The sequence below is a fragment of the Malaya genurostris genome, chromosome 1, assembly GCF_030247185.1.
Source record: "Malaya genurostris strain Urasoe2022 chromosome 1, Malgen_1.1, whole genome shotgun sequence".
NCBI classification, from domain to species: domain Eukaryota; kingdom Metazoa; phylum Arthropoda; class Insecta; order Diptera; family Culicidae; genus Malaya; species Malaya genurostris.
The window spans coordinates 158,152,512-158,170,529 of NC_080570.1; the positions used below are offsets into that span (position 1 = coordinate 158,152,512).

An 18,018-nucleotide genomic window follows, 5' to 3' on the forward strand; every position below is an offset into this window, starting at 1 on the left:
TGTCACGGGTTGCTCAACTACATTACTATTACACTGGGAAATCTATGTTTATTTGATTTATGGTGGTCTATATTGTAACTGAAACTGAAACAAACGTATCCCCAGCAAGCCGTTCTAGTTTTATTTATTCGACCAGTTCTACTGTCAAATTTAAAACTGGTATACGCTGCTGTTCTATTTTTTCTATATTTGTCGGTTGACTTTTCATTAGGGCGTAAAAGCAAGTGACAGTTTCTCTTTAATCACTCACTCTTTCGATTATTTATTTATTTATTTATTTATTTATTTATTATTCGAACCCTCGGCCTGATCGATGCTTCTTGTTTCGGACTACGTTTTGGTTGTTTCTGCTTCTTATAGGTTCGAAGATTCAAACGTTCTTTAGCACGAAGAACATTTGATTTCGAAGTGCCCACTTTTTGGCCACATCTCGAACTGAAACCTCCTTCTTTTGCTCGAACGCCTTCAGTATACGTTTATCCAACTGAGGGTTAGCATGACCTTTTTTTCGGTTCATCCTCAAAGGTGTCCTGCTCCTTTTGCTATCTTTCTCAGTGAAAGTTCACGCATTTCGAAACAAACTAATGAAACCGAATAAACAACTGCACAAGTGGTTAGAGAAGAGTGTAAACAACAGGACGCAGCTATAAAAATTGACAGATTCTAAACCTTTGCGAAATGGCAGCGGTTTTTGTTTCGCCCATACTTTCTGGGACAGTCTTTAATGAAATGTCTAGCCCGTTTTATCTGAACTGAACATGTAGCACGAATGCCAAACGCCAAAAGATGTGATGTTTTCTGTGGAGGTCGTTTCTTTCAAGGCACAATTAAACACAGTCGCTTGATTCCGTAGAAACATTTGTTTGTATTTCGAAAAAAACAAAAGGATTTTGGTAAATTACAAGTGCTGTTGAATATATTTTATAGCATATTGACGTTTTTGCTGGATTGAATTGTAGGCAAAAAGATTGCAAAACTGACTGTATTTGTTATCATTCCACGAGAATATTGTCGCAGATTTTCAGATTTTTTTGGATCAACTTCGGTATTATATATTTGATAAATTTGTGTTTGCTGCCTTAGTGCTACAAAACGTTGCCTGCCCACTTCGTATCAGAGGATTGATTTCTAAGAAAAAACTAACCCTAAATTAGTACAGCTTCCGCCAATTCGGATTCTTCAGCTTACGATCTACGTTTTTTTTTGTTTTTAATAAGAAGAAGGAAGTATTTGACGGCTCGGCTCTGCTCGTGTGACACGGAACAGGAAAGGTTGAGTTTTGCCTGAACCGGTTCTGGATGTTCCCGTTCGGGACAGCTAATCCCAATAAATAATTGTGTTTGTTTCTTTTTTGTTTTTACAAACTACGACCGGTTAACTGATTTTTGTTTTCTGTTTTGTTGGTCGTGTGCCAATCGCTTATAAATGCACAATTTCGAGCTGAAAATTCTTCAATCTTGAGTAGTATGTAGAAGTTTTGAGTAGCAAATCAACTAGATCGAACACCCCATTTATTTCAACTGCATCGGAAAAACGACAGTAAGATAAGCATTAAAATTAGAAGAACCGTTCGTAGAACAGCAGGTAGGGTTGCGTGTTCAGCACGGATTCTTCGGTTACCTCCCGAACCTGACTGTCGGAAACGTAGTACCATTTGCCGGGCGGTGCACCCACATCCGGTAAGGTTTCCGGTTTTGGCGTATAACCGACCGCTCCTTCCTCCTCCCCGTCGGACGTGGTTCCGGTGGATGATCTGCTGGTGGAGCTGCTGGAGGAAGTCAGCGCATCATCGCTATCACGTGCCATCGCATTGCTAATCATTTGCCGGGCCTGATCTTTGGCCCGATCTCGTTCCAACTGGAGGGCTTCTTCGTCTTCCTGATCCAGCTCGGCACGGGATCCTTTCGGAAGAAAGCCCCACCGGGGATCGTCTCGCGATAGCTTCGGACGGACTTTCACGTAGGCAACGTAATGTCCGCCGTGCATGGTTCCCGAGTGTTCCACGATTCCGTACAACGAGTAGAGCAGTTTCTTTTGGCCCGGTTTCACATTGGGCAGTTTTTTAACACGCGAACCGCAAAACGGTGCAATGTCCAGGACGAATGAAAACGCAACCGATTTGGTAATTTTTCGTAGCATTCCGCGCGGTCCCACTTGGAAGCGTTTCAGGTGCAAAATCATAACGGCAGGCGGTGAGGAAATGAGAAACTGTTTCGTTGCATTCGTGTTTACGGATTTACCATCTTTCCCGTTGATTCGTTCGGTGCACGCGTCACAGCAGACCTTATTGTTTCCGGTCATCATCTCGACCGCAGTGAAACTATTGAAACAGGACTGGATGGAACATTCGTTATCCTCACATTGGTACCGGGGAGCCAAGGTACTGCCCCAGTCGGCATGGCTGTACGTTCGTTGGCGACGGATCTTCTGCTTTTTGGCATCCTGTTCCTGCTCCGACTCGATATTCATTTTTTTCATCATATGAACGGCACCTTCGGCGCTTAGTCCCAGTTCACAAACCAAATTGCCCTCTCCGATTTCTACCTTGTTCGGATTTTCCGGTGTATCGTCCTTCTTTTCCGGTACCGTCCCTTCCCCTGCCGCCGTTGATTGATTGCCATTCTGATCTACACCGGCTAACGCTTTCTTCGGTTGCGAATCGTCCGTCAGGTTATCTTCGACATCCGCGTCGGACATTCCGTCATCATCTGCACCGGATTCCGCATCTCCTCCTCCTCCTCCGGCTGCTCCTCCCTCACCACCACCACCACCACCGTTGTCATCGTCATCGTCGTCGTCGTCGTGAGCTACTTTTGTTCGATCATCTGCCGAAGCTGGGACCGCTCCGAGCAGCGGATCCAAATCTCGCAAAAACTTATCCCGCTTGGAACGGTTCGCCTTTCGCAGATGTCGATGTTCCTTTCGGCTGAGTGGTTTCGGAGTGCCACTGCTACCGCTACCGCTGTAACCGTAGTCCGGTTCGGGGCTCGCTTTTCGTCTATTCGGTGGTTGCGGTTTTTCCGAACTCACCGGAAGCGAAAGATCCAGGAAGGGCTCGTGCCGTGACGAAATGTGCTGACAGTCCTGGCAGGTCAGTGTCGAAACCAGAAAACCTCGAAACACCGGTTCCGGGCGAATGATGCGGTCATTTGCTTGATTACCGTAGAATTTGACTTTTTCCTTCAGTGTTTCGTCGACGGTTTGCGGATCCGTTTTTGTGGTGAACCCAAGCGAATTCAGAATCACTCGCTGATATCTGGAATGGATTAGAAACAGGATATAAAAGTTTTCGTTTTTCTTCTAACGCAACCTACCTTCTCAAATCCTCGTAGCGAACACTCTCCAGTAGATGCCTCAGCAGTTCGTGCGAATCGTGCTGATCGGCACCGGCAAACTGTGGCCATCGGCTGGTTAACTGCTGTAGAAGTCGACTCGGCGTGATTACGCCACCAGCACCGCTCTGTAATTCGGTCAGTATTTCGGCCAGTGCCTCCGTCAAATTACCCCACGTCCCAAGCTCGCCCGTAATCGTTCGGAGTTCGGTGACTCGTCCATCTTTCAGCTTCAGTTCACCACCCGGCAGTTGAAACTTTTCACCTTTGGCAGCCGATTCCTGCAGCACATCCAACAGATAGGGAGTCCGGGCCAGACACTGTAGGACCGCGTTGAAAAAGCAGGTATTTCCAAGATTCGATAGGCCGCGCACTCGCGGCAGATTGTCAACGATTCCCAGCACCATCGGTAATTTTTTGCCCAAACCGTCCAGTCGAATGTCACGATAGATCGGAACGTACGGAGCAGCCGCCGATGATGATGTACCAACATCGGACCGAGCCGAGGAGGCCAGCGTAGAATTGCTGTGGGTCGAACCGCTAGCAACCGGTGTAGGAAATCCATCGCCAATCACGGCCCGTACAGATTCAGCCGTGGAGAGTAGCTTTTGCTCTATGTTGGAAATTGTTGGCGGTACATCCTTTGCCTTGTTCGCTTCGCGCATTACAAGTTCGACGCATTCCGTCAGCTTAGGGAACGATTTCGGAGTTACTTCGGCGTCACACGCGTAGCACCAAACCTTAAAAGTCGTTGTGTTCAAAGCCAACGAGTGCTGATCAGAGTGAGGAGTCTGGAACCGAAATCGAAACGTTCAATAGGGAATTATGAAAAAAAAACTGCAGCCTACCTTAAAATGACCTAAAGCATGTTGATTCCGGTATCGACCACACAATTGAACCCCACATTTTAAACACAACCACAGACTTGAATCTTCCTCCATCTCGTAATCCTCATCTTCCATGATTCTCACCGGATTCTCGATGGCTTGGGTTGGTTTGCTACCAGTACATTTGTTACATTTTTGTGCCAGCCCAGTGGATCTCAGCTCCTTTCTTAGCACGTTCGGTGCCACAGACAGTTTGGCGTGAGGACATGCTTCCCTCATATTCGGATAGTGGTTGTTTATTCTTGCATCATCGTTCGACTCCGTCGAGGAACCATCGTCCTTAAACTCGTTGCACTTCTTTTTGACCATTATTGCGTGCTAAAATATTGGAGCGACTCACGAAATCTGCAACAGGAAAGAAAAAAGCACCATGATGATCTAAATTTAACATTCACTCGTAGAACCAGAGACCATCTTTCATGTCAAAATAATTTTACAGCCTAAACAATCATATTCTGCCTAAAAAAAATAGTGAGCGCTCATCATATCACTCTCTCACTATCCCTTGCGCAGCTCGGCAGCAGAAAATATCAGTTCCGTCCATCGACATCGATGCACAAAATGAGGTTAATTATGCAGCTCAAACTTGTGGAATCTGTCACGATTGCCCCTCCCAGGGTGGAAGCACGAAGTCCCAGCGAAAAAGCAACCACAGATACTTACGATTTTCGTCGGATTCCAAACTGTTTCGAGAAAAACTTGAAACGTATGATACGCAATTTAGGAACGGTTCGATCGTAAATTGCACAAAGTTTTCATTTTCTCGCTGCGACTGTGACCATTCAGAAAATGAACGACGACAACACAATGACAGTTGGTTCGTGCGTGTGACAGCTATGTGCTGATTGGTTGGAGCAATGATGGTGAAGTTGTGGGTTTGGTCGCGAATGTCGAATGTGGAATGGCTCGAATTATCTAACTACAGCAGAGAAACCAGATATTTTCATCTGTACTAATTTGTTTAAAATATCTGTATTGGCAACAGAGATGCCGTTTATACAGATTTATCTGTATTATACAGATTTTTACATGCTCATACAGATTTTATACGGAGTACAGATTTTATACAGATTACCTTAATTCAATACAGATTTATTCAGATCTCACAAAAAGTAAGAAAGGAAAAATTAAACTTTTCTGTCTGAGCTATCTTTTAGTATTTGATTCCAGTGACGAGATAAAAGTCTGTCACAATCCATGGACAAATCACAAATTGATATGGAAATCTGTTGTGAAATCCATTTATATTATAATTTGAAACCAATTTGAACTGATATTCAAGGAAGTAATGGCATCATGAAACTTTACCGTCAAACTGAGAGCTGTATGACCCGACTTGACGTTGCATATTGGGCGATGAAATTGTATGTCAAATAATGAAGTCAACTGTCACTTGCTCTTACGGCCTTCTGCAAAATTAACCAAGATATATGGAATTACAATGTTGTGGATAAAAATAAAATAAAAAAAAACTATGAAATTTCGTCGTTGAATATTCTTGTGAGCGCGGCAATGACTGATTGAGTCAACCATCCTACAGCCACGTTATAATGGAAAAACATCTTTTGGCATCATTTTGTGGTAAGAATTTCATTTTATTAGTGAATACAGATTAATACAGATTTTTTATACAAATATCTGGTATCTCTGCTGCAGACAGAGTGGACGCGAGAATTTGTTTCGAGCTGGTGACATTAGCAAACCTAAAGCGGGAATGATATTAGCAGCAAATCATTGGAGCCCTATCAGATTCGATAAATTCGCTCACCTATATTTTTTGGATAAAAAAATAAAAAAAAACGATGAAATTTCGTCGTTGAATATTTTTGTGAGCGCGGCAATGACAGAGGCCACGATTGAGTCTACCATCCTACAACCACGTTATATTGGAATAACATTATTTTGTGGTAAGAATTTCATTTTATTAGTAAATACAGATTAATACAGATTTTTTATACAAAGCAATACTGATTTTCTATGAAAATATCTGGCATCTCTGATTGGCAATCTAACTCAAAACTAAGGGCATGTTCATGAGTGTTTTAGTTCTAGATGCATAATTTATGTCAGTTTTAAAATTTAAATCTAGAATTTATAACAAAATAAACTGGCAGCTCCAGCAGCGTTTTATCTGTGTTTCAAATACAGAAAAAAAATAGAACGGCTGCGTATACCAGTTTTAAATTTGACAGTAGAACTGTTCGAATAAATAAAACTAAAACGGTTTGCTGGGGATACGTTTGTTTCAGTTTAGTTACATTATAGACCACCGATATGAATCTTGCAACTGTTGAATTTGCTCTAATTTTACCTAACGCGCCGCCTAAGTTTCATTACTTGAACCTTTCTCAACATTAAACAGCATATTTGATTAGGTTTGCGCGTCTGCACGGTCTTTCAAGTAACATTTCATAATTCATGCGATGAATAAAATCATTTGAAAATGATCAACATCTGATTTTCTCACTTGTTACAATCAGAACTGAAAATTTTCATTGTATAAAACAGAATCTTGGGTGCTGCAAGAATAACAGAGATGGACAACTTTTTACTAAAGCAAATGACATTATAATTAAGTTATAAACTATTTTTTAGGTGGAAATTGGATTTCTCTTGCATTTTGACATATTCAAAATATGATCGACCACACGACCTGCCACTCGTCTATCCAAACTGTATCGCAAATTTAACTACCCCTCAGTAACTGGTAATGTCAAAACGGAAATGTTTGAAAAATTATTGAAACTGGCAGCACAAATTGATAAGTTGTTGATTTTGATAGAGTGACTATAATCAGAGTGGCGACAGCTGCTCGTTTGGAATGACAGCTCCCAGTTCCAAACGAGCAAACGACCTGTCAATTGAATGTAAAGCTAATGGAATGTTTTGAATTGTTGCCAAAATTACGGATGAGATGTCGTCACTCTGGTTATAGGCACTCTAGATTTTGAATAACAGTGACCATAACCTTGGTTACTACATATTGAGGACTTAAGAAATGTAAACAAACCCAATTGCAAATGGATATTTCATAACGAAAAATTAAAATGGATCAACGGCTGTCTCGAGTGGATCGTTTGTGCAGTAAGTTGCAAGTTCTTGAAATGATCGAATGTACAGCCTTGAAAAACTTGGACTCACTAAGGAAAGTCGTTTTATCATTCTCCTCAGATTAATTCATGTATTTGTATGAACTAAATTTAGTGAATGAATTACGAGTTCTTGCCATCAATTCTTATTTCTTCATTGTATTGAAATATGTTTATTTTAGAAAAACGAAAATACACTGTAGATAAAGATTTGTGTTGCATCAAAATGACGACCCTCAAATACGCCACAATTTCGAGAAAAAAACATTTAATGCTCCACGTGACTTCTGGTGTGACTTGAGTTAGACTTGTTTCTGTTTTTATAGTGAGAACGAGCAGCAGCCACATTTGGGCACTTAAGTAATTAAGGTATAAGTACTTTTTTACTGGGAAATAATTTTTCCAGGAAAACACTATTCTGGAAATTAGTCCCTCCTAAGAAATGATTTTTTGATAGTTGGCTTGTTCTGGCAGGTGTTTATCTGGTGGGAGATCTGTCAGGGAAAAGTTATATCTGAGCCAAACTGGCAAACAATTGGTCAGGAAATAGTATATCGCTCTTGCATCTCGGACAGTTTCCGTTGACAGAGAACTGCAAGGAATAGAATCTGAGTTGGCGGAATGAAAATAGATACAATACGTTATGATGGTAGCTCACGAATAAAATTTAAGCACTTACCATTATTAATGCACTGATGAAGGCTTTAGAATTTGTCTGTTCCACTTTCTTAGGTCGCTCTTAGAAAGTGGCGCTGAGAGCACAAAATTTTAATTATTCGAACTATTCCACAACTTCCTTAAAATGTTTATTCTTGCGGGGCTCCTTGGTAACTTGTTTATAGCAACTTAAACAGTGTTGCTCGAGAACAATATTTTTATCATTATCAAGGGGTCGCTATATTTGTGGTAACTGGCGGTAAATCGCTCACAGACACTTTTTAGTTCGATTTTTCTTCGAAGTGCCTGGTCGTGTCGTCGATATAATGAACCGGTTTTTCTAAAGTAGTCAGCACACGATTTTAATTACAATGACTGATATGGTAGTTTAATGTAATGTTTTAAAATTTCTGTGCAATTTAAAACCTGGGACATAGGATTTTGGTGAACATGGTTGTAGCCTTCGTGTTTTCAAGAACAGGTTATTTGGAGTCATTTCCGTTACTGTATTTGTTTTATTTAACCAGCACTCAAATGGCTGCATCGTCAAATATCATCTGTAGATTCTGTAGATGTGAATGATTGTGCTTGTCTAAAGCCATGTATATATATATATATATATATATATATATATATATATATATATATATATATATATATATATATATATATATATATATATATATATATATATATATATATATATATATATATATATATATATATATATATATATATATATATAAGTTTTTCGCTGTTCTTTTTTTATTCTGAATTGTATATGGGGACATAGCGTGATGGTTAAATCGATGTCTTTCGCGCAGCACCTGGGATCGATTCCTGATTCTGTTCATGAAACCAAGGATGGCTTTTATCGTATCATAGAACGCTCGCTCGCAACTCTTCCACGATTGAATCAGTGCCATCAAAAAGAGTTGGAAATCATCGCAACAACAAAAACCGGCATGGCTCATTTAACATCGAATCGACACCAGTGCGAGAGCGAATTTCTCTCGATGACATTTCTGAGAATCAAAGGTTAGCACGCCGCTGTGGGGATCTTCTCTGAAGCAACAAACGGTCGCTTATTCTCGTTTCGCGATCCGATTCTATACAGGCAGTTGATAATTGCGATAGAATCATTTCACTATTGCCGCTTATTCTAACTATATGCATATAATCTTTGTATAAGTTGTGTCTATGAAAATGTATGTGAATGCTCCACACAAGGGTTTTGAAATATTGTAACCTAGTATGAGAATCATCAAGTCGAATCATCGATTCGATTTCCTGCGATAATTGTCAACTTGCGATTCTCTCTTGGGAAATTCCACACAGTAACGATCATTATCAGACTGTATTTTTTTTAAGGGCCGTGAAATACTCAGAGTATGAAGTGGAGCGAAGGAATGTAGAAAAATTCTCTCGCGGTTCATGCATTGAGAGACTCGAGTTCTTGTAGCATCTTCTATCGGATTGAAAATGTTGTATACAATATAGATAGCGATATAGCAGCTTCTGTGAAATTTTCGGCAATCACCAACACTGCATGAAACCAGAAATTTTGAAGTATAAATATGAGTTTTGAATCATACATTTAATGACAAGACGTGAATAAGCATTTTTTCACATTCGTAAGGTTTACCATCTGCATCAGTTCAAAATCAAGTAAATTGAGAAAATCGTCCAAACTTTTATAAAATAGATGGGATATGTTAATAGAATCACTATCACGCTATCTTGTGATGACCACAAAAATTGAATTTTTGATTGACACATTGCCGCGAAACTCAATTACCGGTAACGACACCAGTAAATGGAAAACGGAACCAAAAAAACATTCCTCCGGAAAGTTTCTTGTCGGTAGTTGCAATTTGTCACGTTTTTTTCATTTATTCAATAATGCAAACAGATATCAGCTATAAAAAACTCAGAGGGGAAGAAAATCGATTTGAAAGATATTAGTACTACTTTTTCTAGTGTGAGCTACGATTAAACATGAAAAATCTTTAGCACTGTGTAAAATTGGGTTTGAGTAGTTTTTGACGGACGGCATTCTTTTAAACAGGAACCAGTGAGAACTAATTTAACTCTTGCTGAAATTTGCTCGGCATTTTGTTAATGTGTCAATTGTTGAAACGATCACGAAATGATCACCGATTAATTTCACTTTAGAGTGTATAGTACAATATTAACGGTTCATCGTACTATCGACTATATGGTCCAACACCGTTTAGACCACATTTAGAACGAAAACACTTCGAAACAGAACTAAATACCCGTCCCGTTAGAGGATTTCCCCGATGGAATGCGATGCGGAAAATCTGTCAACAAATTCTTTCGTTTTGCAACGTGTTAATCTTCGGAATCGCGCTTTCATCGTCGGTAGATTTGTTGTTAGTTGTCGGTCTGAATTCTGGTTCGGTTCGTTACAGGATGCTTTAGCACCATATAAAGTGATCGAACTGGTAACGAAAAGCGGTTGAGAGTATGCAGAAGAGATGAACATCACAACGGGTAGCAGTTACGAGCAACGGTGCATCAGGTGGTTAGAACGGATAGACCGTGCCGACGGAATCACTGCGGTGCTGCAAACATGTCAGGTAGTAATCGATGATGTTGGTTTGTTATTTCGTTTTTGTTATGTAATGTTTTTTTTTAATCGTAGGACATTTTTAATCCGACCGATCGGTGTCGGACAATCGAAGATGATTCCATAGAAATCGTTCCTGGGTCATCGGAATGGGGAACGAGACTGTTTCTGAACAACGAGCTTCTGGGTCGACTCCGGACGATTGCGGAGAGTCCCAAAAGCACCTTCATTCAGAGGAGGATGATTGCAAAAACCATGTTTAAAATTTACGCCCAGAACTATCGCTATTGCCGATCGGTTTTCCCAGTGGGCGGGGTGCTATCGAGTGGAATCGTGCCAGCAGACGAGGCGGTTGCAATTTATGGGATGGTCTATTCGGGATTTTTTACCCTGCATGGTTCGGAAGATCTAACCGGAGTGGTCAGGAGAAACTTTGACCTGTTTCAGGCTATGGGATGTTACAGCCGGTACTTTATAACGGTGGGTGAAAATCTGCTGACTCTGCAAAGGATGGATCAACATGATCGAGTGTTTGCCGAAAGGCAGGAAAAAATCTGGCACGTGGTGCTGCTCAATTTAGAATCTCCTTACCGGGGTGTTAGGGACTGCATGCTAACCATTCTGAAACAGTTGATCAGCGATCATAAGTTTGTGCGATCGGTTGTGCTGCCGGCCGCACTGCACTGGAGCTGGCTAAATCGGAACAAATTTCACGTCTTGCTGGCTCTGCTAAGCCGGTATCAACTGAACAAGCTGGACGAACTCGCTGGCGAGCGAATTGATGTCTATGCGGCACTGGAACTTTCCCTACACTACAAGCATCTGTTTTCGGGAAGTCAAGGAATCGCTAGGATGCTACACAAACAGCAGGAAGAAGAGATTTTCGAGCTGGAAGTGAGAATTTTGCAACGAGGCAGTATTGATTTGGTTCGCAGTATGATCAAGCAGTGGTTCTCCAATTTGACGCCGGGGGATTTTAGGAAACTGTTTCTTATGATGGATTTGGACCAGTTGAGGGTGGGGGAAAACAGAAAGCTGATGCCCGAGTACTTAAAGAAGGATCGTTTCGTGAAATTTTTCCAGTACATGAATCTGTTTCGACGGGAGTTTCAGTCCTGTAAGGATTTGAATATTCTGCTGGTTTTAATGCTTCAAATTACCACCGAAATCGATCTGGATTATGCCTCGATGTCACTGCTGGTGGAAACGCTGGTCCATCACATTACGACTCCGAACGAGCACATTCATCCTTCCACGAGTGTGTTCTACATCTTCAAGCTGAAGGAGTACATCCTGCAGCAAATCGGGGTACCTTCGATGAACGTCTGCAACACCTTCGTCGTTCAATGCACCAAACTGCTGAGCTATATCGCTTCGCTGCCCCTGGAACGGTACGAGCCGAACGAGGATGCTTACGGTATCGTATCGGAAATGATGGGTTCGACCGTTTTCCATCAGCACCTGCAGAAACCGCCCTCGCAGAATTATCACGCCGTACTGACCAGTTTGCGAATGTTTCAAGCATTCGCTTCGCTCTTTCTGGAGTTTACTCCGATGTCGCCGTACCGGCTGCAGGAGAAAATATCGACCACCACCGAAATCAGCAGCTACTTGCTACCCATGGAGGCCGATACCTTCTACGATATGATTTACACCGTGGAACACCTGCTGACATCGGATTTCGATGACGTCCGTTCGATTGCGCTGAAGTTGCTGTACAATCGAAACACTGCCTTCCATTACGGGCCGGCACTGCAAGCAAAACTGTCACTCATCTATTCGTATCGGTAAGGATTTGTTTTTCTTTTTGTTATTCGGAAATTAGTCTCAGTCTTTGTTCCATCCAAAAAAAAAAAAACAGCACAACATCCGCCATTCTGGAAGCGATGAACAGCTTTTTCGACGAATCTCACACGGCCCTGCTGACGTCGTTGCGCGATCACGACCGGGATCTGTTTGCGATGATGAAAAATGACTATCAGCTTTACCAGCAGATCGACGGCATCACGGAAGCCTTCTTCGGTTACGAAGAGTCCCGAACGCTCGGGGTGTTGGGAAGGATCCGGTCGTTTCCGGGGATGTTGCTGCTGGTGAATCGCGTGGTGGAGTTCATTCTGCGATCGATGAACTGTGCCAAAACGGACCGGCAACGGCGGGACATGATCGGTTCCAGTTTCGAAATTATGGACAACAGTTTGCAGCTTCTGTTGGATCGATCCTCCCAACGGTCGACCAATCTGGCGGCCGATAAGAAAACGATGCTGAAAATGCTCTGGAAAGCACTACGATCGGCCGCTTGTTTCGTGGAGAATTTTGCCACCTGGGTGCTGGATAACTATCGCGGTCGGTTGGACGTGATTCAGCAGCTGTCGATCTGTTTGCGTGTGTTTGTGCTGATTTCGTTGAATTGCTGCCACCGGGGAGCGATCGAAGCCACTGGAGTTTATTTCGGTCGGATCATTCGGAAAATTGCCGCCCTGAAAGGACGGCTCGTCGTTCGGAACGATCATCGCAATCGCCAGGCTCGATTGATTGTGGATTTGTGCGAACGAATGTTCCGGGCGTTGATCAGACTCAATCTGCAGGATGAAGATTTTCGACGGTGTCGAGGCTACCTTTGGTTGATTCACAATTTCATCAAAAACGATTCCTACTGCAACGATGAACGCTCATATCTCCGAATCTATCTCAGCGAACAGCGGCTGCTGCTGAACAATGGCCAAACGAGTGAATCGTTGGCCAAAATTTCCATCATTCAGCTGCATCAATTGAATTTGCTGGTTCGGGAAGCATCCATGAATGAAACCGTTCTGGAGTACATCGATGACCTGATGATAATTGCACTGGAAAGATTCAAATCGACGGATTGGCCCACGAGGAATGCTGCTCTGCAGCTGTACTCTTCGATTGTGACGAAGCTCGTCGGCCAGAGGCAGCAGTGTTCGGATCCAAAGTGCGACTGGTTGCCCGTCTATGTGTCCTTGAATGAGTTGATCTACAAATTGGTGAAATCCAACAAGTACATTTTGAAGGAACTTCGGAATGGCGATCAATCGTCGACGCCCTTTCTGATTCTAGTATTGGAATTTCTCTCCAAGGTAGAATACCGTGCCTACAACGTACCGGGCCAGAAGTCGATCGTGATCGATTACCGAACGCTAATGTGGCGCTACCTGAACCACGAAAACGATCAGGTCCGACGGTTGGCGGCAACGTGCTTCACACAGTTACATGATCCACACGAGGAAACCGGCAAGCTAATGGAAAATTTAATCATCTGCTTTTACACTGCCCGGGGAAACGAAAATTTCCGGCACGGTTTGCTGCAGGTTATACACTTCATGATCAGGAAACATGTGACCAATGCTCGCTACATGGGCGAAGGCTTCCAGAAGGAAGAATATCTAGCCCGGGTGAGACAGTTGCTGGTCCGGTACTGGCCGTTGGACGATGGCAAGGTGGGCAGCTATCGGTTGCGATGCCACCTGCTGGACCTACTGCTCTATCTTGGTTTCGACAAGATGGAACCGATCGTAGTGGAGCAGGTATTCAGCAAACTGGCACCGAACAGTTTCGGGCTGAATGTGTTTTTGATGCGAACCAACGCGCTGTACAACAAAAGTGCACAGAAGGAGGCTAATGATTGTGCGATGGAGTACGAAGTGGTGATTGCCGGCGAGGAAAAAGACGATGAGATTGAGGAGGATTAGCTGGATGACTGAAACTACGAGTCGTTTTTTCGTAGTCGGTTGTCTGAAAAACAGTTCTGTTTTTCGAAGTATTAATGAATAAATTTTATTTTACGAACGATGATAAAATGCGAGTTTTGATTATGAGGGTACCGATTTATTGCTTATAGACTGATCATTCGCTTATCGGAATCTGGGTTTGGTAACTGAATTTTGGATTGGATTGCGAAACAAAAGAACCTAGATTCTGCTCCACCTAAATTCTGAACTTAATTTCTGGTTTAGAATTTTGTTTTGTGTTGCAAACATCATCAGATACGATTAGTGAGCGTTAAAACTAAACATAAATATGTCGTACAATCTTTGGCTTTTTTAATGAATGTGATAAATGGGACGAGTTGTTGATTGCGTTACACTCGAACATCCGGGGTTGAATAGGCCGGTAGGACTTAACTGAGATCTAGAATTCGCTCAAACTGGAAAAAATGTCCGATGCCCGGAGGGCTGACTGTCATATACCAATCGATTCAGCTCGACAAACTGAGCAAATTTATTCCTCTCTGTGCGCACGTGTACCCCGATCGGATGCATATAACAAAATCAAAACACAAGTATATCAACAGTTGATATGTATAACAATTTGTTTTATTTTGAAATATTTAACAAATGAAAACAGTTGAAAGTTAAAACTATACAATAACAAAATCAGTTATGATGTTTTATTTTCATTTTCAAGACTCATGATAAAGCTCATTAATTCAACAAATTAGTTCTTCCGTCGCTTCATATCGATGATCAGAATTTCAAAGAACTAAAAGAAGAAAACAGATCACTAAATAAATTATTTATTTAATAAAAAAAAATTTAACAATTTTGGATTGAAACGATGCTAACAGTTGGCTGTGATATAGTTTTTCCGACGACACGACCAGGCACTCCGAATAAAAATTTGCGATAAAACTGTCCGTAAACGATTTACCGCCAGTTACCACAAATATAGCGACCCCCTGATAAAGACAAAAATAATCTTCTCGAGCAACACTGCTTTAACAGATCGGCTGAAAAGTTCGTATCGTTTCTATGAGAGGGGGCCACTAGAATTAAATCCATACCATTTTCAGTTAGTACCAACCTTCAAAAGATACGTGTATAAATTTGGCAGCTGTCTGATTATTAGTTTGTGAGATATTGCATTTTGAGTGAAGCGATTTTTGTTATTGTGAAAAAATGGAAAAGAAGGAATTTCGTGTGTTGATGAAACACTACTTTTTGATGAAAAAAAGTGCCGCCTATATCAAAATATGGCTAGATGAGTGTTATCCAGACTCTGCACCGGGCGAAGCAACAATTCGTAAGTGGTTTGCAAAATTTCGTACTGGTCATATGAGCACCGATGACGATGAACGCAGTGGACGTCCGAAAGAGGCTGTTACCGATGAAAACGTGAAAAAAATCCACAAAATGATTTTCAATGACCGTAAAGTGAAGTTGATCGAGATAGCTGACACCCTAAAGACATCAAAGGAAAGCTTTGTGCAAAATGGGTGCCGCGTGAGCTCACAATCGATCAAAAACAACAACGAATTGATGATTCTAAGCAGTGTTTGGAGCAGTTATATCGAAATAAAACCGAATTTTTTCGTCGATATATAACAATGGACGAAACATGGCTCCATCACTTCACTCCGGAGTCCAGCTTCACTCCGGAGACAGTCAGCTGAGTGGACTGCACGCGATGAACCGAACCCAAAGCGTGGAAAGACTCAACAATCGGCCGGTAAGGTTATGGCGTCTGTATTTTGGGATTCGCATGGTATAATTTTCATCGACTACCTTGAAAAGGGAAAAACCATCAACAGTGACTATTATATAGCGTTATTAGAGCGTTTGAAGGACGAAATTTCGAAAAACGGCCTCATTTGAAGAAGAAAAAAGTTTTGTTTCATCAAGACAATGCACCGTGTCACAAGTCGATGAAAACCATGCTGAAATTGAACGAATTGGGCTTCGAATTGCTCCCTCATCCACCGTATTCTCCAGATTTGGCCCCCAGTGACTTTTTCCTGTTCTCAGGCCTCAAGAGAATGCTCGCTGGTAAAAAAAAATTTAGAAGCAATGAAGAGGTAATCGCTGAAACTGAGGCCTATTTTGAGGCAAAGGACAAATCGTACTACAAAAATGGCATCGAAAAGTTGTAAGATCGCTATAATCGCTGTATCGCCTCTGATGGCCTCTTCAGCCGAACTGTTAGTTGCTATGAACTAGTTACCAAGGATCCCCAGAATAAATAAACAAACATTTTGAGAAAGTTGTGGAATCGTTCCATAGGTTTTTAATTTGGTTCCCTATGCCCCAGTTCAGTGCATTCTATCATCAGTACGATTAAAGTGAGTGCTTAAATTTTGTTTCTGTGTTTTGAGAGCATTAATTCTTTTGTATGTATACTATTATAACGCTCCAAACATTCTCCTGAGAAACCTGTTTATTGCATATTTCTACATTTCTTCAGATTCATTTTTATTCTTTACAGTGCTCCTGAAGTGGGATATTAACAGTTATTACAGAGGCAAAGCTCAAGAGACGGATATATAAAATAAATATTTTTATGAAAAGAGAACAAAATTAATAAAAAGCAAACAAAAGTAACTAACATTACGTTATTTTCTACAAAAATAGCACATATTTCTTATTCAAGGCAACTGTACTAATCATCATCTAATTTATTGTGCCACAATCGATGCATGGTTAAAAAAAACAAAACCAATATTTTTGATAACAATGAGAGTTACGCAAGAAAAAAAATATTCAACAAAATTCTAGAAGTATAATATTGATGCGGATGCACAAAAGAAAAGGAAAGTTTTTTTAAGTTACAAGATATTTTTTTTTTGTTTAATGCATACTTTTGCTTGAAGAAAATGTTTCTCCCTCACTTGGTTTCTTCTGACAATAAGTGCAATACACGGTTAATAATAATGAATTATTCTTATAAGTTTTAAAAGTATGATTTAGAAATTCTTTTCGCTTCTCCATCAGCAATTGTTCGACACTCAAGCTTCCTAAAGTTCATTGCGTCGTCTTACGATCACTGATTGGAAATAGAAATCATTAAAAATATTTCCATAATTCAGATTTGAATGTAGGGTTTTAAATCTGTAGAAAACTGTTTTCGTTCAATCGCAAGTGGATCCATCTCAGTTTTCACGACAGAAGAACTCCTTTACCCATTCCGAATGACTAGTCAATACACTGCTCTGATGCTGAAGCAGCTGAAACTTTCCACGGGAAAAAGATTTTCCACTCGGAAAGTCCATTATAATTATTCGCTTTAAAATATTCGATCTGCAGTTTGTTTTGCTTATACCGTTTTCGTTTATTGATCAGAGCAGCCCGAGAGCTGACCCAGAGTCGCCAAAACAACTTTTGATGAGTTTGTTTTGGCAACCTGGAGTCGCTCTAGATCGTACTCCAATCGCGTAGTTTCGCTCTGAAAATTTTCTCGGGTCGCACCACGCATCTATGCGAGTTTGTTTATTTTTCCTATTTTATATGAGTTGTTGTCTAGGGCGCGTACCACGTGTTCGTTTTACTCGGATTCAGAGTTGCCCGCGTGTAGGTTCTAAAACGAAAACGGTATTACATTTCTCAAAATGCAGTAACCAAGGTTATGGTAACTGTTGATCAAAATCAATAATGTATCAATTTGTGTTGCCAGTTTCAACATTTTTTCAAGGTATTACGTTTTGACATTACCAGTTACTGAGGGGTAGT

General features: G+C 41.2%; 2 protein-coding genes across 2 annotated transcripts; one reads left to right on the plus strand and one right to left on the minus strand.

Annotated features, from left to right (window-relative positions):
* Positions 1–860: 860 nt before the first annotated feature.
* On the minus strand, positions 861–5,045 carry LOC131426441 (ubiquitin carboxyl-terminal hydrolase 16). The gene is made up of 4 exons (XM_058589175.1): positions 4,883–5,045; positions 4,181–4,564; positions 3,315–4,123; positions 861–3,256 (listed from the first exon to the last, which is right to left on the minus strand). The coding sequence occupies exons 2-4, from the start codon at positions 4,526–4,528 to the stop codon at positions 1,558–1,560; spliced, it is 2,856 nt and encodes a 951-aa protein (XP_058445158.1). The 5' UTR covers positions 4,529–4,564; positions 4,883–5,045; the 3' UTR covers positions 861–1,557.
* A 5,185-nt stretch (positions 5,046–10,230) lies between these two features.
* Positions 10,231–14,376, plus strand: LOC131426443 (uncharacterized). The gene is made up of 3 exons (XM_058589176.1): positions 10,231–10,568; positions 10,634–12,345; positions 12,420–14,376. The coding sequence occupies exons 1-3, from the start codon at positions 10,467–10,469 to the stop codon at positions 14,266–14,268; spliced, it is 3,663 nt and encodes a 1,220-aa protein (XP_058445159.1). The 5' UTR covers positions 10,231–10,466; the 3' UTR covers positions 14,269–14,376.
* Positions 14,377–18,018: the final 3,642 nt, after the last annotated feature.

What these genes read in the sequence shown, in the direction of transcription:
- LOC131426441 (XM_058589175.1), bottom strand. Translation starts at nt 4,528, where the DNA reads ATGGTCAAAAAGAAGTGCAACGAGTTTAAGGACGATGGTTCCTCGACG. An exon ending in ATGCTTTAGGTCATTTTAAG is followed by an intron (nt 4,124 to 4,180) that starts GTAGGCTGCAGT and finishes TTTCGGTTCCAG; the next exon opens with ACTCCTCACTCTGATCAGCA. An exon ending in CGCTACGAGGATTTGAGAAG is followed by an intron (nt 3,257 to 3,314) that starts GTAGGTTGCGTT and finishes AATCCATTCCAG; the next exon opens with ATATCAGCGAGTGATTCTGA.
- LOC131426443 (XM_058589176.1), top strand. Translation starts at nt 10,467, where the DNA reads ATGAACATCACAACGGGTAGCAGTTACGAGCAACGGTGCATCAGGTGG. An exon ending in CGGTGCTGCAAACATGTCAG is followed by an intron (nt 10,569 to 10,633) that starts GTAGTAATCGAT and finishes TTTTAATCGTAG; the next exon opens with GACATTTTTAATCCGACCGA. An exon ending in TCACTCATCTATTCGTATCG is followed by an intron (nt 12,346 to 12,419) that starts GTAAGGATTTGT and finishes AAAAAAAAACAG; the next exon opens with CACAACATCCGCCATTCTGG.